Genomic DNA, 27,059 nt, shown 5'->3' with positions numbered 1-27,059 from the left:
ATAAATCCACACACTGCAGCCTCCGGAATGATCCGACAGTTAAATCAACATTTCTCTGAATCAGCTTCCACAGAAACTGAACACGAGAACCTTTCTAAGGTTTTTACAGACTGTTTTATTAGACCACATTAGCTTTAGTTAGGTGGAACTAATAAACTGGCAGCTCTGTGTAATTAGCAGAACATCACTAATTTCCTTATTATGGTACAAAAATAAAAAGATAAACATATCTTGTGTAAACCTGATAAGTTGAGTAATATAAAACCTGAGCCGTTTGCTTACTGCATGATCCCAGATGTAAGAAATAAAAAGGTTTAATAGCTCCTGAAGAAAGGCTTCACCATTTTTGAAAACCTGCTTTTTTTTGTACCACTCTCATGCCTGTTAGTTGAGTATGGAGGTAGAAGTCAGGAGGCAATTATCTCAGCTTAGCATAAATACTGGAAGGATGGGGAAACAGCTGGCCTGGATCTCTCTAAGTTTAAAAATACTCCCACCAAACCTTTCAGGCTCACTAATTAACAAGGCTCAGAGGTCAGTGCACAGGACTTCTGTTTGCCATGACACATTTCCCGAACGTCAGCCCTCATAAATAACCATAAACTGTCTTTTTTACTTTTCCATTTGTCTGTGGATTAAACAAAGACGAGGTGTTAATCAGAGAGCGTTCAACCCTGACAGACACTGTATGGATTAAACCTAATTTTAACCCAGAGTTAGTCAATCCTGAGTAGTTTCAGAGTCAGGCAGAGAGGGGGGGGGTTCAACGATCAGTGGTCTGGCTGTTGGACGAGGCTGTCTGCTGCAGTCCGATTATTATTGGCTGCTGTTGAAAGGTATGTTATAAACTGAGTTTGTTTTCATTTTGTCACAGTAGACAGAGAGACAGACAGACAGACAGACAGAGGCAGACAGACAGACAGTAAGAACAGAATGCAGTACAAACAGTTTGTACTGATGACAAAGACATTGATTAACACTAAACACTGATACCAAAAGAACCTAAAGTAAGATTGTAAAAATAAAATAAGATAAATAAAAAGAAGATGTAATATTTTACATGTTGTGGTTAAAACTGGAATCTGAATGAAACTGTGAACAGACAGAGCTTTACATCTTCCAGGGCAGATTTTTAAGCGTTGGAGGATGACAGGCTCCTTCCAGTCTTCACGCTGAGAAAGAAAACAGATTCCCCCGAACTGTTAAACTGTTTCTTTAAACCTGTAGCAACCATTCTGAAACTGCTTTGCAAACCACCTCCTGCCTGTGCAGTGCAGCCATGTAAAGTACTGAGCCACAGAGCTGGGACCTGAATGAGGTCTGGAAAGAGGTGCTGGATATGACTTCAGTTTAAGATTGTTGGGGGCAGAGTCTCCTCAAACAGACTGCTGTCAGGGTTAAATTTATAAATTAAATTTTTCTCCAAGAAAGAAAAAAAGCATCCATTCACTGGAATTTATGTTGCATGTATTTCTGAAGTGCAGCTCTGTGCGGCTCACAGTAAAACTCACAGACGCAGCACGGGTCGTGTTTATCGTTTGATTTTATTGCAGTTGAGTTTCACTTCGTGTTTACAAAACCGGGTTGGATTGCAAGCGTCCATGGGGAGTGAGAGAGACGGGAGTTTCATCTGCTCGCTTCACATCAGCATCGACGAGCCGCATCAGTTAGAGACGCAGACCGCAGCTTCACCCCGTTACATTCACAGTGTCATCACCGTCACACCTCGTCCAGCTGCACCTGGGCACGTCTACAGTGCAAAGGTTATGCAGCAGCCACTCGTTACAAATCCCTTTTTTTTCGGATGATTAAAAATAAAAGTTGTGTGCGAGCTTACGTTTGTACATTTCTGTTTTGTGGTTCTTCTAAGTTACATTCATGACAAAATCAAGGCAACCACAGGGAGCTAAAATGCTACGGATACATGTCGACTAAATCCTGGGCGGCTTTTAATCCCAGTAAACTACCACCACTCAGGCCTACCTCCACCTTCTCACAGTGTGTAGCCCCCTCCACCCCTCAGTACGTGCCTCACCTGTCCTCTCTTCCCATACACTTGCCTCCCAGCTGGTGTGAGCATCAGGGAGTTAAGTCATGGTGCTGCAGATAAAGCAGATACAGATAGAACTGTTTCTTACTGACACCCTGTGAAGTGAACGGGTGGTGGGGGGCGGCTGTGTGTGTGTGTGTGTGTGTGTGTGTGTGTGTGTGTGTGTGTGTGTGAGCACACCCGCTGGCTGAGATGGTCAGATATGGGAGGAGATGTTGGGAACTGGACGATGGGTGAGGTGGTGGAGATTCTTATTAAAAAGACTCTGACAGCTCCAGAAAATGGTTTTTAGTTTTATGCAGTGGATCATAAGCTTTAAATAATAGATGTAAAGTCTGAAGGATCCTCACTGTACCTCATTTAATATTTTTATTCATGTGAACCAGTCGAGCGACTCTTTAGGTCATTACTGCTATTATGCATGTAACCACGATAAATCTTAGGGAACCCTACTTTTTCTGTGCGTGTGTGTGTGTTGGTGTGTAGTACAGTAGCACAACTCATTAAGGAGTCAGTGTGTGTGTGTGTGTGTGTGTGTGTTGGCAGACGGGTTTACAGTGTCAATCTTCTCATTGCTTCACATTGTTGATCGTCTTGCGGTGGAGCTGCGACGTGGAAGGTGACGCATGAGGTTGCTGTTGGTGATGATGGGGCTGGGGAGGGAGCTGGGGGTGACACTGTGACTGTGGGTAAGGTGGGGGGTGACGCTGTGGGTGAGGGCTTGGATGAGGGCAAATCTCCAGGTGGGGCTGACGTTGTAGCTGAGGTCTCTGAGCGGAGACAGCAGCTCTGGCTTCCCTCTTGGGAGTGTTGTTGAGGATGTCCAGGCTCCGGCGGCTGGAGGAAATGACATCAGCGACAAATTTGGTGCATTCGGCGCAGACGTCGCGCAGCGTGCAGCCGTGAGCGTACAGGTGGGGGAACTCCTCCTCCACAGAGTGGCGGGATAAACTGCGCAGGGACCTGCAGAGGCACAGGGAGGATTGGACAGGTTTTAGATTTTTACATGATGAATAGGGAGGAACGTGAGGAGGTGGAGATCTCACTCAGCTGTCTGAGAAAATAATCCCTGAGATGTGGACAGAGATACCAGGACTTGGACTTAAATCAATGTTTAACGTGGGTGTGTAAAGACAGAGGTGTGTAGCAGGCAGGGAGGGTTTAATGACCAGATCACAGCAGCTGTTAAAGCAGAAACACCTGGGAGCAACATCAGCTGATTTCAACAGAATCACTGCAAAAGTAAACTAGAGCAAATCTTAAAATTTGGCATGAAGTTGAGTCGCTGACCAATAACAAGCCAACCTGTCACTGCTGAGCTTTTAGGACACGGAGGACCAGAGAGTCCAGAACAGAGGAAGCACATTTTACAGACGCTCAGTGAAACAGTGTTAACCAACTGTCTGGTTAGTGGCAAAGCTCACAAGCTAGAGGAGCTGCAGTGACTGACAAAGTCCTACTAAGGACTAACAGTCCTAATACCTCAGTCTCTGATGCTTTGAATTTGAGACAAGTCCGTCTCTTGTCAGTCCCTCAACTTTACAAATGTACTGACACCAAAGTGCAAACATGGACATGAAACATGAAAAGACATATATATTTACATGATATGATATTTGTTCATATCCGTGGTTGTTTGAAATCAACATATTCTCGTATCCATCAACTCTTCCATTCATATTTTATAAAAACACATATTTCAGATCCCAAATCGAGCGTCTCATGAGCAGAGACGGTCCTGTTTCTGTAACAATACCACAAACTCCAGTTCTGTCAGATAAAGACCAAACTGACACTGAACCTACTCAGATACATTACATGTGCACAGGTTTCACTTCTGCATGAAGAGTCGTCATGAAAATACAAACAGGGGCTTAAAATGACTCTTATCTGTAAATATACACAGTATACTGCAGTTTCTTCTTCATGTCTTATTTTGATAATGATGTAACCTACAGCTGAATGTCTCTGTTGTGGCAGCATTTTACAGTGGAATGAAAAGGGATTATTGACCGTTTAAAAGATAAACAGACTGTTTATCTGTGTCAGATAAAGTGTGACAGTAAATCAGCTGAGCATGTGGAAAAATAAAGCTAGACTTTATCTCGTTTGTCTTTATAAGCTTATTTAAAGCGAATGAAAGACAAACACAACACGGTAAACTGTGTAACAAGAGAACAAAAGACATGTTGTGGTAGGCCGGGACCATCGCAGCCACTAATGAGAGGATTAAGGCCAGCTGATTAAAATAACACTAACATTTGCTGTTATAAAACCTACTATTTCTGTCCTTATATCTGCAGCGAGTAATGACAGGTGTTAGACAGCAGATCTGCATAACACCACGCCAACACTCTCTCTCCCTCTCTCTCCCCCCCAACTCACTGTCGAGCTCTCTCGCTCCATCCTTCTTTCCGTCCTTTCCTCACTCTCTCTTCCACGTCTGTCTTCACTCAGGCACAAGGAGTGAGGATATTAATGACAGCTGGGTAATTATTACATAATGGCTGCTTAGAGACCTTGGCGTTGCACAGATTATATAACACAAAAGGGGTGGGGGCGGGGGTGGGTAGACACTGGTGATTGGATTGAGTAGGCAATCTGTGATTGGTTGAGGTAAACACAGAGGCTGTTTCTGCTTAGGCTGGAGAAGGTTAGCAGTCAGCGGCTTGAGGGAGGGGCAGGTTCAGACAGATTTAACCTGTTTGTCCTTGGACTGAACGAGTGTAGTGACCGGTTGAAAGGTCAACTTTTCCTTCTCTGAACTTTGGAAATGACACACAAATTGGCAAAGTGGTCGTTGCCGTACAAAAGGTGGAAATGAATAAATAGCCTCAAACAGTCATTTATAGAGTAAGTGTGTAGGGACAGAGCCATGGTAGAGGGCTCTGGAGGCTGCAGTGTGCCTCACCATATTCAAATTCAGATTATTGGCTAATATTATTATTTACAGCTGATTTTTGGTCACGCTGGTGGTTCTAGGAATGACAGCGTCACAGTGCTTTCAGCTGAATGCTCAGTATAGCCTCAGAGCTGCTAGCAGGCTCTATACTCTTAAGTCTTGTTAGAGTCTTACCAGTAGTGGGGCTAAGAATAAGAGGTCTGTCATGATGGTGGCACTGGAGGAAGGTCACAGGAACCAAAGCATGTTCTCTGAGGTTGTCAGATGTGATGTCTGAAAAGTTGAAATTTGAACAAGCGTGGCACCATTTTGGACCAAAAGAAGATCCCAAAATACAAAAAGGGTGTATCCTCTGACGAGTGTGACCGTGATGAATAAACCTCACAACAACCTGACCTTTAGGTTGTGATATTTTCTAAAATTAAAAGCGTGACCACTGACCACAGAGTATAGGTCAGGTCAGACTACGCTTCATTTAAATTTTTTATTTCTTGGGAGCCTTGGGATGAAAAAAAATCCAGTTATTCACGAGCAAAAGCATAAATTCCAAAAAAAAAACAGTCAGTAAAATAAAAATAATGTTGTGTTGCAAACCTGTGAAACATTATTTTAATAATCTTGTTTGGGTATTTATGCTCCACAGACAAACACAGACTCACTTATACACTTGGCTCTTGTGTCCATGGCTCTTTGGAGTGCTGTGGAAGCCCACAGTGTACACAGGAATATGGGCCATCTTCTTAGAGGGAATCTTCATCTGCATCAAAGGAAGAGGCACAACAAGAGGACAACAATGAGACAGAGACAAGAGACAGAGACTGTACCGTGGTGGGCACAGGACATTTGAAGACAAAATACTTTCATTCAAGTATTTATAGTCTCCAAGTACAACCAGTAGATTCAAACACACAAACACTATGGACACAGTCACACAGTCACCACTGATCACATGACCAACAAATGCACACACATTTCAATAAAGACAAACCACAATAATGTCAAACAGCACAAATGAGTCACAGCACCCCAAAAAAAAACAAAACAAAAAACGCACAACACACATAATTTACAATCACAAAAAAAAAAACACGCAAAATCCAAACAGCCTGAGTGTCAAACCTACAGAGCACAGAACCACACATCCAACGTGGCCTGGGACTGAGGCAACGGATCAAACCAACAAAAGGACAACAGAAGAACTGATGTCAACAGAAATACAGAAGACAAACTTAAATATGTTAACAAGTGTTAAAATATCTCATTTTAAACAACTGTCAAACAACAAACGTGAGCACACCCCTGGTCAGTGTCACTGAAACGTCAAGTAATTACTAATCCTCCTCGATAAAATCAGTTTTACTTATTTTCATTTGAAAAACAGAAATGTTTGATGAAAAATGATGAAAAGTCCATATTTCAGAATCAGCTGGAACAAAGGTGGGTCCGCTCTCCACCGACAGACTCTGTGCTTTCAGCCTTTTCATGTTCTGTTTGTCTGCCTGTATTTTTGATAGGTCGACAGGTCGGCTTGGATCCTGGACACGGATGATACCAGTCTAACACTAATCTCTGGAAACAGGTTCTGCTTCTTCACAGATGGTTCATCTCAGCTGCTTTTTACTGGACTCTCTTACTTTGTTCCTCCACCTTCCACTTTAAAGCACTCCAAAGGTTTTCTCCTGGATTCAGGTCAGGGGGTGAACTCTGCCTCTCCAGCTCAGCTTCTTTAGACTGGAAGTCATCTGTACGTTCAGTATTTGGGTGCAAACATTCACAGTGTCGTTTATAAACGTCATCTCTCACACACAACCTGGTTCGAGAACAGCCATGGGCCTGAGGTCTGGTTCACCGGATTTAAAGCCTGGACTGATGACGGCTGTTCTCAGGGAAAGTGTCTGTTTGTTTTTAATTCTACACAAGATAAAACATCCTGCACTTCACTTACTGTAAGATGACACAGTTTTGAATCATTTAACATTTCAGTGAGATTAGACATGGGTGTACTCAGTTTAATGTATAGTCATACCTCTAAAAGTAAAGCAGAGAGCGTTTGATGAAATGTCATGAATGAACACATGCTGTAAGCTTTTTATTTTTACCTTTGCACTGCAGGAGGCGCAGACAGATCTGTGAGAGAAACAGAAATGAATGAATCCAGCTGTATCCATGATGTTTACCAGCATCTCAAGGCTAAGATGATCAGGAAATCCATCTCATTAACCTGCTTCCCTGCCTGCACCTAGAATCTGGGCTTCGTTCCAGGACCAAACATCAGGTGACATTTAAAGATCAATGCGACCGGAGGATTAAACATTTCAGAGATTCCTCAGCGAGATGAAAGTTCTCTTTGATACCTTTTACACAGGAGGCAGGTGGACGGCCATGAGAAGAGAGGGAACTTCACTCTGCAGCAGCAGCATACCTGACACACACACACGCACACACACACACACACACACACACACGCACACACACGCACACACACGCACGCACACACACACGCACACACACAGTGTGACTGAGTCCATCTCCTGTAACCACAGCACAGTGCGCAGCAGAACTGAGGGAGGGAACGTCCGTTACCTTTCCTCTCTTCAGGTTATTGTAGAGCTCTTTGCTCTGGAGAAACTTCTCCATCTCTGCTTTGACGAGCACTCGGCGCACATTGATGACCTCATCCACGGTTAAGGCGAGACTCTCCACAGGGTGGCTGAACTCCTCCTGAATACAGCACGAGAAGAGGGACATTCACCAGTCCGTCCACTCATCCTCTGCTTTTTACATAATGTAATTTACTGAGCTGTGAGCAGCTGTGACGCATGACCCTTCATGTCGTGTCACTGTCACTGTCATCTTTACACGTTAACACTGCATTGTGGGAATTTTATTTTTTTATGGCTATAAAAAATGTTACGAGCACTACTTGCTTACTGATAAAAATAAGACAATATATATCTTATAAAATGTAATTATAAAAATAAACAATTAATTTACACTATTTCTTTCATATTGTTTAGTCTCTAATATAAAACAGTGTCTAACATACAAACAAAAAGCCACTAAAGTCAAACTGTCACAGCAGAAATAAAGTTTTTAGCCAACAGGACCACAGTGTTTAACACAAGAGGACTTCTACGTCTCAAATCACCAATTATTACTGTCTGTGGACACATGCATGAGGCAGTAAAGGACAACACTAGCCGTCTCTGGATGTCCACACACAAGGCAGCGGGATTCTGATTCTGACCCCTGTGTCTTCACAGGACGCAAAGCAGCATCGTGCTGCTGTGACTCTTACTCACCATCCACTGGTGTTCGTCTCCAGCTCTGGAGCCTGACGTCTTTTCTGAGCCATCTGTGGTCTCATCAACCGAGCTCAGAGACAGGCGGGCTGGAGAGGATGGCCCCCAGCCGTGGACCGGGAAGGAGGCTGAGGAGGGGAAATGGATGAGAAGTGAAAGAAGGAAGAGAGGAAATAATCACGAGTTGATCGCGAGAACCAAGCAGGACTGAATCAAACTCGAACAGTATCAGTGAGTGAATGAGAGAAAGCCACAAATCCCAGTCTAACCAGTCCATGAATTACACATCAGCCTCTTTCATTTAGCCCCGTCTCAGATCTCAGCCCTTCACAGGGTTTGTCCATCGACTCTAACGCTGTCATGTATTATTAATCTAATTTCAGCAGAGCCATTCAGCCCGTGCTGCTACATCTGTAACTCAGGTCACAGTGAGAGGTCTGCCCAGAGGCTGCTCGAAGGAGGCTTGGTTAGCTGTGTGTGTGTGTGTGTGTGTGTGTGTGTGTGTGTGTGTGTGTGTGTGTGTGTGTGTGTGTGTGTGTGTGTGTGTGTGTGTGTGTGTGTGTGTGTGTGGTGGGGGGGGGTGGGTGGGTGGATTGATCCTGGAACTGGAAGGTGCTAAAATGGAAAGTACACAGGCTGAGAGGAAGGCTGGGACGAGCCAGCAAACATCATTGGTACATATAATTTGGATCAGCTGCTGACGACAGCTGGGGCTGTGGCACACTTAAGGCTGGAGAGCCCCCTGTTGGCTGAGTGATGTACTACAGAATGCATGCCGTCCGGGGGCTGCGGCATGCAGCAGCCTGGGTCGGCTTGCAGCCATCCAGAGACCGACAATGGATCGTTTTTCAAACAATTACCTCTGGATATGGACGGCGAGGCTGCTAATGCATGAATCATGGCCATCAGATAACATCTTCCCTGTGGCTCACATGCAGCACACAATTCAAAGCCATTAGCTGCTACTCTCCTTCCCTCAGTTTGCCTCTATCAGCACATCTTTATATTTGATTAGGATCCATCCCAGCTTTCCCAACAGCTTCAGGGCAGATGAAATCCCCGTCAGCCCCCTGTCAGCGCGGGCTGTAAGGATTTCACCACCGAGGACCGACGCGTCACTCAGCTCTTATTTCAGTGAGGGAACAGTAATTTAATGAGGTTACTGCTTCAGGTATAACCGAGGATCGATTGGAAGCAGTGGGACACAGTGTCTCCACAACCACTGAATCATTTCAAGGTCTTGAAGGTTGAAATAAAACCCTTCAAAAACATTTTACTTTCAACTGAATAGACTTTCTGTAATTACAAGGGCTATGGAGAGGGCTTGTGTTTCATTTTTAGCAGTATTAGTAAGCAGTTGTTGGGTTTTTTTCATGACCCTCTAGTTACTACACTGCTGATTTCCTTCCAGGCCTCAAGTCAGAGGAGCTGGAAACTTTTAAAAGTGTGTTTAAGCTTCTGTTAGCCACCGCATGGATGATCTCCGCGCCCTCAGTCTGGGGGGAGGCCTGGGCTTGATTTCAATTTGTGGCCAAATTACATGTAAAATGAACAAAATCTTCACTTTAGTAACTGACTGTACTATAGACTGTGGTGCAGTATAACTGGCACAGTGCCTCCCTCTGTGGGAAGATAATTAAACTGCAGCCAGTGTGAATCATCTGCCACAGAGGGCTAACAGTCAGCTGCTTTTCATTCATTAATTATCTTTGTTTCAGCCAAATACGAGACTCCGACCAACGAAACGAGCAGCCGCAGTGTTTTGTTGGGATTAATGGGACTAGTTAATGAAACTGCAGGCGGCTGAATGTCTGTGGAGCCTGGTTGAGAAGCAACGTTCAAATATCTGTGTCTTGGCTATGCTCAGCTTAACCCACATGAAAAACAAACACAACATGCTGCCCTGCACTGAAAAACAGCTGAGTCCAGCTTATTCTCAGTCCCATGTGTTCGTTCGTCAGAAGAATCTCAAACACCAGTCAACAGATTTCAATGGCATTTGGTGGAAAGTCAGAGTGAGTTCAACACGCTTTATGTTGTTGCTCATAAAGTTTGCTGAAGTAAAATCCCTGGTCTCCTTCAAGCTCCTCACGCAGTGATTTATTTTTTATTCATTTCAGCAACAGTGGAGAAACTGGAAACAACAGGAGCCAGGAAGGATTTTCTTTAACCGGAACATGAACTCTTTTTTTCTGTTCTCATTTTGTTTCTCTCTGCTTTCAGGTGTGCAGGTGTGTGTCAGGTAAACTTTTCCCAAACTGCCACAGGTTTACACACAACAGACACAAGCCTCTGCTGCTGCACTGACAGGAAACTGGAGCAATTTACATACTGACCTCTGTGATAAGGAGGCGGCCCACCACTGCTCAGTGTCCAGGACTGCGGCCTCTCACCCCTCAGCCTGACCACCCCGCCCAGCCGGCCCGTCTCAGAGAGCGAAGGAAGCATCTCTCCTCGGAGCAAGGCCAGGTCATGTTCTGAGAAGGAGCGATCCCTTTTCAGAGGCATGGGGGAGCTCTCTGCTCTCTTCAGCTCCCCGGCGTCTGGGGACTCCTCCTCCTGTGGGGGGGGACGGAGGTTGAAGAAGGGAGAGGAAGGGTTGAAGGTGGAGGAGGTGCAGGAGGAAAATAAAGAAAAGGTTGAAGAATGTGAATATAAAGAAATGTGATCCAGCTGATGTAAGGTACGGCTCGACTGAGCTAACAAACTGAACCAGGGTTAAACTGTTTATGGAGCCAAATCAGAGCTGATGTGATCAATCAGTCGAAGTTGCTCCTGTTCTTTTTTCAGGACTTTGAAAAAGAGACACGCTCACATCAGTCCACCAGCTGGATCATGTTATTTGGTCCATGTCAGGGACAGACTGTCTCTCTGTCAGAAACATGTCTGCTCCTATTTAAATATGCTCCAGGTGCGTGTCTTGATAACATTTAAATGAGATCACATGGTGAAAATATGTCTCAGATATGATGCAGTGCCGTGGGCCATGGATGTTTGTGATCTTTATTTAGAAGGTGCATTTACATACATATGTCGACTGGAACACTGGGCAGGTAGGAGGAGGCTTAAACTCCTGTGATACCTCCATAAATTAGTTGCTTCAAAGGAACAACAAAGCAGAAAAGAAGAAGAGAGAAGACGTAGCATACTCATGTCACCTTTTCTTACCTAAAGTCTGCTTACAGGACACAGAAATGAAAAACAGAAAATAAAAGTGAAACTGAGGTAGAGGCTACAGTAAACGGATGAAGCAGAAGCTGGTTCTGACCTGCAGCTAGCTGCCTGTCTGCCCTCACCTCAGATATGTTCATCTCCTCCATCTCTGCCAGTGTCGGGGCCTTGAGCAGGATGCGAGGGCGGGACGGCGGCCGGGGCCCGGGCTCTGACATGGACAGGTCGATGCACGAAGTAGATTTGACATTACAAGGACAAGTCTGAGCCAGACAGGGCAGAGAGCCAAATGCTGAGGAGAGAGAAACCCAAACTCTGTCAGGGAACCAATGCGTGAGAAGCACTGAGATCAGGAGGCAGTGATCGAGCCACAGTGTTTATCAGCTGTCATGTTAAAGGCAGAAGCTGGGTTGAGTTGATTTACAGCACAAACCAGAAAGAAGCGTTTCCAGTACAAACAGAACTTCAAACTGCACTCATTCATGTTTCTATATTATTATTATGTGCCAGTTACAACAGGTTACTCACAGTAAAGAAGCTACAGAGTTTTTTTTTTTTTGGCATCTTTCAGCTCATTGTTTTGGTTCAGTCTCACCTCCTTCATCAACCTTGTTTCCAGCAGCTGTTTTAAGCTAAATAACTCTGATAAACCCATCGATCAATTTTCAGAGATCTGATTCCTCATATTGATAAATTGATAAAGTAATTTGTTAAGTCCAGATTTCACTCTCTGAGTGAAACATGGCTCCTTTATCAGCAACCTACACTCTGAGTTACACTGACCTTCATCTTTAAATAGCGGGTCAATATTTATGAAATGCAACACCACCTGCATGTGCTGTAGCTCTAAATGGAAATATACACTACAGCTTACAAACTTGCATGCAGCACGTAACTGTACTGTGACCCCCACAGGCTACTGTACAGAGTGTACAGACAGAAACGTCAGCCCTGAAGTCATTACTTCACAGAGTGTGTGGTCCATCATCCTTCAGTGGAACATTTGCTTTCTGGACAGCACAGCAAGGGTCACACTGAGAGTCCTGCACTGACTTACACAGGCAGGTTAGAGACACAAACACAGGAACATAAAGTAACAACCAGGCCTCATCTCTCACATCATTTAATATCACCATAATGCATCTTTTGTTATGGATCTTTTTGAGAACATAATTAAAATTAGCAAATTTCTTAAATTTGTTAATTTGACCTTTGGTGAGAAGCTTTAATTTCGGTATAGTGGGGTGAAGGAAACAGTGCGTGAATGATGGTCTCCTTACGTCTGGAGCTGGGTGGGACCACAGGCCGGAGCTTTCTCTCCTGCTTGATCTCAGCCAGGACCTGGTCATGGAGGGACTGCTGCTGCGGGGGAGGAGGGGGGAGGCTACGCTCAGTAACCTAATGAGGAGAAATATTTAGAGCACATCCAAACTTATGAAGAGATGACTAAAAGAAAAAATGTCTGCTCTTGGTGACGTTGAGGACAAAAAAGTGCCACATATTTAAACATATATCTAAATATGCATTTAAACGTATGTAACACAACTGACCATTGTATGTAGCATTAGTGATACTGGCAGTTATAACTCCAGTAATATAGTTTGAGGATACATCTTTATTATGTAATAAAGCCATGGTATCTGTGGTGAATGCTGACAGATATACAAAATAAAAGGCCTGATGAACAGCTGTCACTCTAATAAGAATCATCTGTAGAGCACCAAAAAGGCACGAGGGTTATACTGAGTTAAACTGTTTAACACAAAGCACTGGGTTTATATTACTCTCTGCTGCTTTGGCATCATACACACTGAGTGCATTCAGGCTAAAGCCACTCACTGGTTTAAGTGGAGGTCTTGATCTGATGAAATCCAGAATCAGTTCATGGGCGTTTCTCTTCACTCTGGTAGGAATGTCACCGTCCACCTGGGTGAGTGGAGAAACACAACACCAGCTGAAACACTCCGTCCTGAGTGCGGCTGTAGTCTGTCTCTGATGTACTGCGAGACGCAGCCACTCTTGGCTCTTCAAACGTTTTAGAGCTGTATAAGCACATCAGGAGTTTACTACAGTCAGAATATTAAATCAGCATTAATTGATTTTATTTATTTTTTTTGGCCACTTGAGGACAATGCACGACATTTTATCACCTGATAAAGCTGATAATGCAAACAGTCGTGTTTCCGGCCTCCTGTAAATGTCAGTCCTGTATTCACTCTCCTGTTAGCTCCTTTAGTTTCGATCTCCACCGGCTCTGCAGCTGCTAAATGCTCCACTTTGATCAGCAGCTGGTTGCCACCCCTGTCTGTCTGCTGCCTGGTGCCGGGCAGGTTGTGTACAGTGGGTTTATCAACTACCTGCTGCGAGGCAGGCTTGATAAGAAGCAGAGCTGAGGGAAGCCTTTCACATTATGTAGAGTTTTTTTTTTAATACAAAAATTGATTAGTGCAGCTTTAAATTAAATAAAACATGTAACAAAACCACACCAATGATGGTAAGTGCAAACTGTGTAACATGTTGCATCTGACTGTATGAGATCATTTAAATTTATAACCACTTCATAGCAGCAGTAACACCCAATCACAGTGATACACTCTCTGTGTGATCCATTGGTGCTTTCTGGAAATGAACAGCTGCCAGAACAACAGACGGCAGAGAGAAGCCTTCATTAATATTTGTGTTCTGAGTCTGAATTATGTATCTGCCTGTGGACAAGGCCTCAAGGTGACTCTGCCACATGTACGTCTGCTCCATGACACCCTCCCTCTGTATGTAAGCCTATAGACTATATGGTGCAGAGGACTGCCTGAAAAAGACGGCAGTGTCTTCAAGGTCTTTAAATATCAAACCGGAATCACAGCCTCACTCGTGTCCGCCCTCAAAGTCCACATGCACCATTTAGAAACTGCAAGTTTATTTCCCCTCCTCTCCACAAGGAGGCAGCAAGTGGTGGTTCAGGATACTTAAATTAAACAGAGTACCTCCCACTTTATAATTAGAGGATGGAATAAGGACGTGATTGAGTGTCTGCAATGTGTCTTTTGAATGTCCTTTAGTGTATGTAGCAGTTTATTTCTATTTTCTGGCCGCCGTCCCATCCAAATTTCTATCTTTGATAAGATGAAGTAAGAGCCTTTGGCTAACTATTATTTGAAATATTTATGGTCCTTTAAAGTGCAAATATTAAACATGACACAAAGGCTGGATTTCTTTTCTTTTTACTTTTTTTTTTTTAAATGCTATGACAGGTAACGTTACCTTCCTTGTTAGCTTAGCTACAAACCTACGGTCTTCTCTTCTGTTACTGTGGTTTGGTAAAAACAACACAAAAAAAATAAATTCTCACTAGTTTCTCTGTTTATGTGCATGTTTGTTGTCTGATGATGTTTCATACTGTTTGTTTTGCTTCAGCTGGGTGAAAGAACAAACACTTCAATGCTGCATACGACATTCCCCCATGCTTCTCTCGTGGTCAGTGTTAGTGTCCATGAAGCATCCATGAATTTGGGGGGTGGAGCTTCTGAATGAGCACTGAATGGAGGGGTGTGCGTTTTGCTGTTGAGTTCAAATATCAAAGGTGTTTCTCCAGAATCACTTACTGCTCCTTTAACTCCACTATATAAAGTCAGGTGATGATAAAAACATTTCAAGCAGCGTTAGGTTTCTGAGCAGAAAAGATTTCATGATATTTCTTCTTCTCCTTTGTGAATTTCTTTTTATTTAGCTGCTCTTAGCAGCTCACACCTCTGCTGACATTTCAGCAGCTCTAAGCTCTTATTCAGCAACTGACATTTTGGCTTTCATATCTTCATACTTCATATCACAGCTAATGAGTGCTTTGACTTTTTAAAAAGTAGGGCTCGTCTCTCACCATGACTTTACGTAGCTGGAACTTGCGCGCTCGTATGTCCTGCATCAGCATCTCAAAGGGGGTGAGGCTGAACTCAGTGGGCAGCGGGTTGAACGGCTGCTCCTGCACCTTCTTCAGCTTCACTCCCTGCCTGAGCTCCTTCATCAGCTGCACCCACAGACGTGCCTGGGACGGAAGCAACAACAACACACACATCACGACAGCACCGGTTTCTTCAGTCACGCACACTGCTCTACTGTCCTCCCCGTCACGCTGTGCCCTCGCTCGTCTCATCTCACCCAGTCTCTGTGTTTCAGTGCGTCCAGCTCAGCAGTGGACCGGTCCTCCAGAGTCTCCTCTGTTGTGATTTTCTTCAGCATCTGTGCACAAAAAGGCAAGAAACATTTTGCTTTAATTTTTTCTTTCCAATCACAAACTTACACAGTGACATCAGTAATGATGAGTTATATTCCATAACTTTAAACAGGCTGCAGTATTCTCATGTTAAAGCCTGTGTGTAGAATGTTTGTGTGATTATTTCGAATCCTTCTGATGGCAGAAGTTTTAGTTTAGACCTTTTCTACGTTGCTTTCACTGTGAGATTTGAAGTTCCCTCAAAGCGCTCATTAGATATAGGATGGCCTGGGACAGACCATGTTTTTTGTTAAACGTTATGTTAAAATTGACATGAAAGTCTAACATACCTCCTTAGCATCTCTGATCTTGATGAGGAAGGTCTGCAGCTCCAGAGTCTCGACAAACAGAGCCCTGCAGACCGCCTGGTAGTGCTCCGGAGCCAGGCTTGGGTTGGCCAGCCGAGACGCACACATCGCCATCACCTGGCGGAACGTACACACCGGCCTTATCACTCCCTCCTGCTCTTCCTCTTCCTCCTCCTCCTCTTCCTGCCCACTGTACCCCTCATCCGTTGTGCCGTTACCGGCAGTGCTTTCCCGCTCTCCGCTCTGGTCCCCCCCAGCCATGCGTTCGATGAGGCGCTCCAGCTGTGGGCTGAGCTCCCGCTCCTCACTGTCATCCAGCCCCCAGTCCAGAGCTCGGTAGATGGCCACACCCAGAGACTGAACCAGCTGGAGGGATGGATAAAGAAGAGACACAACGAGACAGTAAATAGAGACAGAAGACAGAATGCTCCAATAAAACCTGCTAAATTAGCATTAACATGAAATTTACAGTACGCCAAGAAGAGGAAGATGGTGGCAGAAACATCTTTAGTAAGGACAATGTTCTCTCTTCCTCCTTTCTCACCTGACGCTCTGCAGTAGGTGGAAGAGGAGGCCCATCAGTGTCATCTGAAGAGACAAAGACACACAACCAGTCAGGACCTGAGACTAACAGACAGACTTTTACTTAAAGGACAATTCTGGGCGATGTCTTACTTTTCCATCCAAATGTTTGTTATGACTGTTTCTAAATGATATTTCCACTGAAAATCAAGTCAGTTCACTTTTGTCCACTGCTGAAAGCCTTGAAATCAACTTTGAAATTGTAAATATACATTTGTAAACTTCAACTTTCTGCGAAAGTTCAATTCAATCCAGTGACACACAGACAACATATGCATACACATAGAAAAGTCAACATACATACAACAACAGTTTGGTTTATGAGGAATACATACTGCAGTGATATACAAGACACAAAGTGAAATGTAAAATACTCCAAATCATAAAAAGAAAAAGAAACTCTGAGTCTTACATGTTATAAAATAAAATCGGATACCAAAAAAGTTGTAGTTTTATATATTCTCTTCCCAGTTCTGCCACATGAACTTTCATTTAATTATGTTTCTCAGCTCTGATTAAATGTGGCACTAATCAAAACTGAAACCAACTGAAACTTTCCAGATTTTGAAGTGACTGATTTAGTTTAGTTTTTCCCACTGACCAAAATAAATCTGTTTACTTATTTTTGTGTAGAGAATGTGTTTGGGGATATTGAGCTGATCACATCTAATAGTTTCCATCTTCCAATCTAAAAACTGATTTTCTTACCCTCTGCAAGCAGAGTAATGGTGTGAGTCTTATCAGATGGTTTCGAGAAGTCTGCATCCGAAGTTTGGAAAGTTTCTGTGAACTGTTGAACTTGTTGAAAATGTTTTTACAGAATGCCGAATGCATTTTTGGGTTACTATCATATTCTTGTGCTATTAGTGAGCCCAGATCTTGTTGCCTATATAGAACAATCCATTCTACATTTTTCAAACTAGAATCCATATTTTAAATGGATTGTTTGATTCAAACATTTTGAAAAATGCTCCAGATTTTTTTTTCCCTGCTTCTTTTATTTTAATTTGACAGATTAGAGACGACAGGTTCTACTTTTCATGATCTTTTCATCCAATATAAAGCTTTCAGCTAACAGCTTGTACTCTCTGCAGTACTGTTAAGAAACCAGGTTTAAACTCCATACACAGTGTGTCACTACCAGTTGTAGTTACCTGTACAATAGATATTACTTTAAATTGTTGCCAGGGCGTACTTAAACAAAAATCAACAATGCAAGAACACCCAATATTCGCGCCACTAACAGTGATGGCTGTGAACTTTATAGCTATAATAAAACTAAGTCAGCCTGTTTTCAATCTTCTACTCATTGCATGTCCCACAGCGGTAACTGGGCCATGTATTATGGTGCTGCAGACAGGTTTGCATGCCCGTGTGACTGTGTGTGCGTGAGACAGTAAAAAAGCTCTTTCTCCCAGCTCAGATGTCAGTAATGACACCCGAGAGGCCTGAAACTCCTCGATCAGCAGCTCTCACTGCGGAGAAACAGGAGAATGGACAGACAAGAGGAGGAGGAGACGGAGACAAAGACACAGAGAGAGAACCAGGGAAAAGAGAGAGAATAGAGTAAGCGGTGAAAGAAAAGAGAGATGACAGACATCAGCAGAAAAATAAGGGAAATAGAGAGCATCGGTCTGGATGCGGTGATGGGGGAGGTCAGCCTACCTCAGCAGCCTGTCCTGACAACATGGTGCTGAGAGCGGGACATGAAAGCCAGACAGACAGAGCATCACCCTGTTCCCTGTGTTAACACAGAAGCTGCTTCAGTCTGCAACAAAATGCAGCCACTGACACTGGAGGAGGGTGAAAACCCTCTCTGTTATAATGCCCTCCCCACAGGAGTGAGTGATAACATGAACCCCTGCAAACCTGTCAGACAGGTTCAAATAATGCACGGCCAGGGTCACGCAGTGTAACCACTGATACCTCCGCCGGTTTCCCACAGTTTCGGGTCAGGAGACTCAGAAGAAGACAGGAACCTGCATGAAAAACATTTCCAAGAGTGCTCGAGCTTAGATCTTGGAAAACAGAATAAACCAGTCAGCCATATGGAAAGGGTGTTCAGGCTACTGAGCCGGTACACCTTTTCTTCTATGCTAGGTGCTCTGCGAAACTGTGATGCTCGTTGTTGAGACTGTTAAAATAAAAACTGAGGTCCAAAGTTTGCTCTTCATCTTTAGCAGTTGTGGTGAACTAAAAGTAAAAATAGCCGTGGTTGTCATGCTAACATGCTCAGCACCAAAAGTCTTTTCAGCCATGCTAACAGGCTATGGCTAGCAGTGGAGTAACCATATTGGAATAATGCATCAAATGCTACTGTGCAGGTTGTCTCAGTGCCACAGCTAACATGATAATATTTATCAGGCATAGTTCTTAAACTGGGTTGATACATCAAATTTTTTTTCAAAAGACCCAGAACCCCAGCTTCTTTTTCTTCTGTTTTTTTTTCCTGTGTAGCCTAACGTTCACCAAGGTTACCATCTCATTTTAGCATTTTAGCATGCTAGCTTTAGCTAATTTGCACTAAATGTACTCTGTGTGAAATCTCTATTTGCTGTATAGTCAACAATATTTGCTTTATGTCATTTTATTTGAGTAAGTTCTGCTTTATGGTACCCTTCAAATTTCCCACTCTGGAACAAAAACTTTTGCCAACAACTCTAACACAATGCACCGCGTCACTTTAAGAAAATTACAGCAGCTATTTGGTCATAAATCAAAGTCTAGGACAAATTAAACGTTTGACCTGATGACAGAGCTGGATCACCAGTGTTATGACAATTCATACTGAGGCACCAACTTTCATGGCAATTCATCCAACAGTCATAAATATTTAATTCCGGACAAACTAACATTGCCATCATTGCCACTGGCTATTCTGACGAAACAACAGGGACAATCTGTCATCTGTCCTCCTTTTGCTTTCTATGGACGTCTCCTAGCCAACCAAAGCAAGGCAAAGATGTCACCATGTTTTCTGAATTATCTGACTAACTTCCTCCACAGGCCACAGGTCACAAATTTTTCTTCAGGCTCTAGTGTGTATGCTGGTTGCGTGCACACACACACTCACACACTGACACACACTATAATATGCACTCACACTAATACTCATACTCTCCCAAGATGGACTTTGCCATCTGTTGCCATGGTAATAAGGTCTGAGAGACTTAATTCAAAGAACCCACAAAGTGGCACGACAAGGAAAACTGGGCTGGGAAGAGCAGATCGAGTTATAAATGAATAAGAAGGAGAGACAGATAGAGGTAGAGGGGAAGGAAACAAGAAGAAATGGAAAAGCAGGACAGAACAGTTTCATTTACAGCTGTCCACCAAAATCACCTTTACCTCCAGACACATGACAGGTATATTAGGGTGTATCACTATCACAACTTTACCTACATGCCAAGTCAAAGTTGACCTTTGTACTTTTCAAATTATCAGTACAGAGTACATTTATTGCAGGAGAGCAATAACCAAGAGAGAAAACCCCTGAAACAACAGGATATCCTGACTCAACACAGACGTCCAACAACCTGATGGACGTTGAGATTTCTTAAAGACAGATGAAGCTTTCTAAAACTATTGCTAAAATGCTGTGGGAAACAGTCTAAGCCAAAGGAACTTTTATTGAATATTCAAAGTACTGTTTCTAAGGCACATCTGGAGCATTTAATGAAAGACTCTTTGAGATTTAGTTAAAAAAGTCAATTCCATCTGTGGCTTTTAAAGGGGAAATTGGCCAACTGTCCAATTCATACTCCAAACAAAAAGGACACAACATAAAACCAGATAGTTGAGGTGTCCAGCCCCATCGCAAGAAACAAGGAAATGCACTCTTTGCTCCCACCTGTGCCATGGGGAGATCCGGGACAAATCCCAGTGGTGGGCTGGTGAACCTTCAAAAAAAAATCCATAACATTTTTGCAGACCCTCTCTCTGTGTACCTGTCATTCAGGGTGCACATGAGAGTATCCAGATCTAGGGTCCTCTAGTCCTGTCCTGTGATGTCTCTCAGCAACCTTCAACAGGAAACTGTAAGGAGCTTCGTTTCAAACTGAGGAATTATCGCAGCTCTGTAGTTCTTCCATATCTCATTACTCCTATTTATTGTTCACAGGTTAGGATGCAGCCCAGCTGAGGCAGATATCCGAAGCTAATTCGATGACTAATCAGGAGCTTTTCAGCAGCTCATACCAGCAAAGTCAAACTGAGCACTTTGCAGCTGCAGTGAGCACAATCAGTTTTTATGAGGAACAATATGACTTCCATTAGACCTGCTTACTCTTACATCCATTAATGGGGCTGAAGGTACTACAGTACCATTAAAATGATCCTGACTCACATCAGAGCAGTGCTGCTGAGATGGGATGGGACAAATGTCAAAGTTCCTACCCAAAGTGTCTCAGTCTGTGATCATCAGTGGTTGCTTGATAGGCAGATGGGTTCACAGGCTATTTCTCCGGGTGATGTATTAATAATGACATGTTTTAAGAAATGATATGTTCAAATATATCAGCAATCTATCAAATTAATTTGCTGGTTCTTCCACACGCTTACCGCTGCACGAATCAGTGACCACAGAGCTTCTTTTAACTCATTCATTTTGGTTTTGCAATGTTACTGTTGTGGCTCTATCTGGCTGCTCTCATCAGAGCTGTTTTTACCAGCCACAGGCAGCTGCTTTCAACAACAACGCTCTGATAAACCCTCCACACACTAGCTGCACAGCCAGACTGTTCTCAGGTGTTTGTGGGGACCAAAACAGAGCTGGAAGGAGAGTGAACACTGGACTTGAATTCATTCATTCATTTTCTAAATCAGTGCTCATGATGCTCTATGTCGGCTGGATGTAAACAGGAAAAGTGTTTGCTCCATGACCTCCTGCTCCTAACATGGACTTTGTTGCTCTTTATGCTACGTCACCTGACTTCCTCTTTTGCTCTTATCTGGGTCATTAGAGGTTACCTAACACAAACAAAGTGTAGCGTGACTGATGAGTCGAGGAGCAAAGTTTTGTCTTTGATGACTTGCGTACATTCACATTCATAGGGAATATATTGCTAAACAAAACCTTTCTTTTATGAAGTTTGGCCTAAAGTTGTCTCTGTGCCTCACAAATTTAGCTATTTAGCTGTTTGCTGCACAAAAAAAGACATAACTAAAAGACATGACAGCAAAACTATATTTTGCCACACAAATATTTGCCACCAAAACTACACCCAATGTGGTGCAGGAGGTAAAGTGAGCCAAATGGATTTTGGCTTCTGCAACTTCTTATACAGTGGGAAAATAATACGGGAGCTTATTCCAGTACCATGATTCAGTTTGTATTAAGGCTGTCTGGAGTCAGATCTGTGCTCTCTCTGAAGGGGGAGAGGGCCAGACAGTCACTGCAACAGCTGATGCCAGCACCCTCGTGTTTACCAACAGGGAGCGTCTGTCACGTTTCATACCAAAGGAGACCAAAGAAGAGGAAACCAAAGCAGAGATGTTGGTGAGTCCAGCGTCCTCCGCACGTGCTGCTGCTCACCGCTGTTATGTCTGAATATTTTTGGGTCTTAGTTCATCTTTTCTGTTCATGCCCTTACGTGCAGAAATTTTGAGAGGAAACATTTTTATCAAGTCATTAGTTTAATGTTTGGTAAACTAATCATCACAAACAGTTCTCTCTTTATTCTGAGAGGTCCTTGGAACTACCTTATGAGACCCAGCCTATTTTAATGTTTGCTGTGGTTATAGCTGAGAGGGTTATTATAAGCTAATGGGAACCAGCCTCCTCAGCTTGTTCTAAAAAGTGGCCGACTGCTGTGGTTTTCTGTTTTCTGACTGGGTTCTGCTCCTCTGACACTCAATGTAAATTTGTAAAGATCTGGGCCTCCTTCACTGACTGCATGTTGATTTAACTGCCCCACTGAGTGTCTGTTTACTTGCACTGAGCACATCCACTGGACATCACCCGACCAGGCCTATGAATGATTTATGATTTTATTAGGGTGCCCATTAGCTCATGTATAATGTCAGCTACTCTTCCTGGGATCCACACTGAACATAAAAATATGACATTAACAGAGACGCTTACATATAAAACACCCACATGAAACACAAGTAAGAAAAGTATAACTAACAATGTTCTTTCTTGAAAACATCTTACTACAAATTCCTGTTCGTATATGTGATACATATACACACACATCAATATACACCAAGTTCATTAGCACTTACTATAGATATAAAGTGAACATAGTACTATTGTTGTTACACGCGCAGGGCCATTAGCTGTTGCTTCACTTGTTTTTTAAAGCTTACTTTCTCGTGTCCTTCCTCGTGTCTGATACAATACTGTGAGACACTTTGACTGCAAATCGAGCTGCTCCGTCCTGAGGCAGCTGCACGCGTCCTAAATCCCTCTTTGCAGCACTTGACCATATCACTGGGCAATAATCCAGATGTGATAAAATTAGAGTCTGCACGACTTAGACAAGCAGAGGAGATGAACAGATATCTTCCTCCCTGTCCTTACAAGAGGATCTCTATGCCTTGTCCAACACACAAGCTAGAATAACACCAGAAAGCTTTGCCTCAGCTGAACATCACAGTACGTTCACCTCCCCACTGAGCGTTGATGAAGCAGCGATTCCACCAGGCCTCTGGGATTACTGGTATCATGGGTTGCATTGATAGAACTCAAGTCTGGATCCAGGCGCCCTCTGTGCGTGAGTGTCTTTATGTCAAAACTTCCCTCTCTGACTGTACTGCAGACCACGCTTGAGTCGGTGCAACCAGCGTAACAGACTGGTCTTAACAAAGACCGACTTATCAGTTAGGACCAGGCTTAGTACAGACCTGCAGCCGGCCCCAGGTCTCCCAGGAAATATATCTCTCTATTTACTTCACATGCCCCATCAAGCATTTCACACAATTTATCTAGATCCTCACTGTCAGAACTTGGTGGCCTATGGAAGCATCCCAGCAGCAAACGCTTTAAATGAGGCTGGTGAACCAACCAACCACCACATTTCAGCAGCACCTGATGTTAAGTCCTCTCTGAACTTGAATGCGTGTTGGAGCTCCTCCCCCATAAGTATCCCTGTCCCTTCCACAGATCCCTGCATTGCCACTGTAGCATCATCGAATGAGTCCTCTCAGTGGGTTTCAGCGATGGTCAGAACACGAATGTTGTTTGATGTTAGCAAGTTATCGATGTCCCGCACCTTATTCCTAAGGCTGCATTTATTATTAACACAGGCTATTTTTGACCCTTTTCTGGGAAGTTTATCAGATAAAGACAAGATGTAGGAAAAAGCAACACTATTCAACATTCAGCCAGTGCAGCAGTAATAATCTTAACCATTACGACAACCCAATATATGTAGTTATTTTAAAAAAGAAAAAGAAAATATTATATATATAATTTTATAAATAAGAATAACTAGGAAACATCTGAGCAACATTACAGCAACGTTGGCCACAGAAACAATGTGGTGACTCCAAAGGATGTTCCCTCAATATCTTCTGTAGAAAAATGAAAAGATCTGTGTTGATGAGATTCAGATTATGTTAAGAAAGCACAATTTTCATATCCAATAATAACCTTAACCATTATTTGAATATATTTCTCTGCCATTAGATACACTACAGCAGATATACTACAGCACAGTGGTTTAAAGCTGCACTTTTATCTATGGGAAATTAGGCCCAGTGGTAGCATCAGTTGTTCCCTCCACAGCCCAGCTATCTAAAACTTGCATGGTGTTTTGGGATTAATTTGGGCACTTAAAGAAAACAGAATGACTCCTGTAGCTGACAGACTCACTATAACAGACTCACTTCATGCTGGTTAGGGGACTCACACCACTGCTCTGATATGGACTGTGTTTACTTATGGATCAACAGTATATAAACCAGTACTGGCTGCAAGGATTAACTACTCTGTTAAAGAGAACTGAACATCTCCCCGGTGAGAGCTGAGAGTTATAGATCACAGTTAAGCATCCGCAGCTGTTAACGCCATAGTCCACCAGGATCTTAATACGTTCCAGTGTCTCTCCTTTGGTCCATAAGGGGAGACAAGTGGATCCCAAGAAAACTAAACAACACCTGAAAGTCACTTTGGTCTGACTGAGAGCACAGCAAAGAAAGTTATCATAATGAATTTTACAATTGCTTATTAACAAACTTATAATGTTTAAAGATAGAAGTCATTCTGTTGCCAAGCAACATGCATCAAGTATTATACCTGGAGATAAACTGTGAACTTCACTCCTGAATATACACAGCTGTAACTACGTAGAACAATGGCACAGAAGTGTGTGTTAATCTGGTCCTGACAACTTGTTACTGAGGCAACAAGAGCTGGGACGATCCCTTTTACTTCCAGAGATCTGATAGCTCACATTCCCGCTCTTCTCCACATTACTCACTAACGTTTTTAATACTTATTTGCCCATCTCTGGCCTTTTGTCAGGGGTGAAGCACAAGGATATTCAATTACTCAGGCTGTATGTTGCTTTAATGCAAGGGTGCAACAAAAATAGTACAGGACGTGACCTCTGAGAGGCTTTCTGTGACTTTCAGCATACACGGTGCAATAGGCTGCAAAGCAGTACTTTAATAAAATATCACTTTCTTGTAATAATGGCTGTTATTGCCCAAGACTTTGGGAATGAGAGCTGAAGAAGCAGAAAATGTATTTAAACAAGTGCTATGTGGTGTATTGGATTTATGCTCAGTTGTAAAGTGTCTCTCTAAGGGGTCTCAGGGCAGGCAGAGGTAATACAAAGCCTAATATAAAGCCTTTTTTTTAAAATGCAGTTTACCCTGAAGTTGACTCTGTGCTAGTCAAACTCCTGGTACAGGTTTCCTGGGCCCAGCCCTAAGAACAGACATAAATACTTCACATACAGTAGGATATTATGCACTGGGCTAAATTCAGGGGGAGAAACAACTAGAAGACTGCGAAAAATCCTTTGGGCTTGCAGCCACCCTTTGAAGTCAGTCTTTGGAAGAGGGGATGCTCGGGTGAAGCTGTGCTATATGAATAATTAACCATTTACCGGCATAATACAAGTCATCCTTGTTGGCATCGGGGGCGCAACAAAATACAGACACGGCCGCCAGGATCAAAATACAGCGTCTTTCTGTGTAAGGGCAGTTCAAGGTTCAATGAAACTGCCAAATAATCTATGTAAAGGTCGATTAGGCAGGAATATAACATTGTTTGGGACGGGACAGGACAGCAGCGATGCGTCTGTTTCTGGATGTCCTAGCGTACCAAACTCCGTATGAAATTCGGGTAAATTAAATGGTATTGTTTTTCATTCAAGGTTCCTGCATGATAAAAACGATTCAAGAAGATTTACGAAACACTGGTAAACACTCACTAAATTCCGCATGGAAATGGTCAACCAAAAACAACGCTGCTTATTAAAATTCATTACATTAACATGAGTTCGCACTGCTCGATGCCTCCTACCGCGAAATAGTTCAGTGGAAGAAGAGACTGAGAATCCGGCGGAGCAGTTGAAAAAGTCGAAATTTTACGGAAAGAAAGTTTTGATTTGTTGGTTTTACTTTGCGCCGAATTGAAAAGTGGTTCCTAATATTTTAAATACAACCTAACATCAAACCTTAAGCGCTAACTTACTTTCCACAGCACGGACACATTGTTAGATTGCACTCTCTCATACTTGAGTTTTGCCTTAGAGCTATTACAAACAAGCGAGAGGGCAGAAGTTGGGGCCAACAACGGGCAGCTATCCTACCGTGGTGTCGGGGCTGCTGCTGCAACGACACGGTTCCGTCCCTGTGCAGGAGGATGGAGGACGGGTCCTTCACCCAGCTGACTCTCCCAGCCGGCGGGCGGGGCACCCTCAGCCCGCTGCAGCACTGGTAGCACACCGCCCATGCCTGCTCCTCGTTAATGGGCTGCTCGTACGACTTCAGCACCTCCTCCAGAGACAGTTCCCGGGGCTCGGCCAAGTCCCGGACCTCTCCGCGGTCCGTGGAGGCGGTTACCCGTGAGTCCCCGTCCTTGCTGCTTCTGTTGGTGGATCTGGCCATGGCTGCGACGTCGTGGCGCCCATTCTTCACTCCGTTGGCACCGGGGCCATTTATGCTATCCTGACTCCTGCTCGGCCCGGTCCTATGTCCGCTTCTTAACGTCTACTGCTATTCAACTACCGCAGCTGCACCTCATTAACAGAACAGCGTCAAGTTAGCCACAGTAACCGCAGAACTTCCGTTCCGAGTTTGGGGGGAAAAAATAAAACCCTTGTTCAAGTCAAGTATCAAGTGCGTATCTTCACGGTTTCAGTTCAATTGTGTGCTATTATTTTGAAAATAAATCCAGTTCACTTCCGATAATGGTTCAGTTAATTCGCTCACTTGACTAAGCTTGTTGCTATGTCAGCAAATGAGCGAGAGAGGACAGCATCTGCGGGAAGACATCAATCCATCGGCCGCTGAGGTAGAGGCAGAG

At 43.5% G+C, this 27,059-nt stretch overlaps 1 protein-coding gene across 3 annotated transcripts; it reads right to left on the bottom strand.

Annotated features, from left to right (window-relative positions):
• Nucleotides 1–1,531: 1,531 nt before the first annotated feature.
• On the bottom strand, nucleotides 1,532–26,728 carry spire2 (spire-type actin nucleation factor 2). Of its 3 annotated transcripts, none has more exons than XM_041038136.1 (15): nucleotides 26,344–26,728; nucleotides 16,542–16,585; nucleotides 15,980–16,363; nucleotides 15,575–15,655; nucleotides 15,297–15,461; nucleotides 13,265–13,351; nucleotides 12,706–12,823; nucleotides 11,551–11,717; nucleotides 10,591–10,813; nucleotides 8,255–8,382; nucleotides 7,536–7,673; nucleotides 7,307–7,374; nucleotides 7,052–7,079; nucleotides 5,612–5,709; nucleotides 1,532–3,013 (listed from the first exon to the last, which is right to left on the bottom strand). In XM_041038136.1, the coding sequence occupies exons 1-15, from the start codon at nucleotides 26,639–26,641 to the stop codon at nucleotides 2,620–2,622; spliced, it is 2,421 nt and encodes an 806-aa protein (XP_040894070.1). In that variant the 5' UTR covers nucleotides 26,642–26,728; the 3' UTR covers nucleotides 1,532–2,619. The 3 variants fall into 3 exon arrangements, 2 of the variants coding, with proteins under 2 accessions (XP_040894070.1, XP_040894071.1); XM_041038137.1 differs by having other exon boundaries at nucleotides 12,706–12,787; XR_005894084.1 differs by lacking the exon at nucleotides 7,307–7,374 and having other exon boundaries at nucleotides 2,875–3,013.
• Nucleotides 26,729–27,059: the final 331 nt, after the last annotated feature.

Source organism: Toxotes jaculatrix, chromosome 5 (genome assembly GCF_017976425.1).
Source record: "Toxotes jaculatrix isolate fToxJac2 chromosome 5, fToxJac2.pri, whole genome shotgun sequence".
NCBI lineage: Eukaryota > Metazoa > Chordata > Actinopteri > Toxotidae > Toxotes > Toxotes jaculatrix.
The sequence above is the reverse complement of the archived record's forward strand: the minus strand, read 5'-3'. Positions and strand labels throughout refer to the sequence as shown.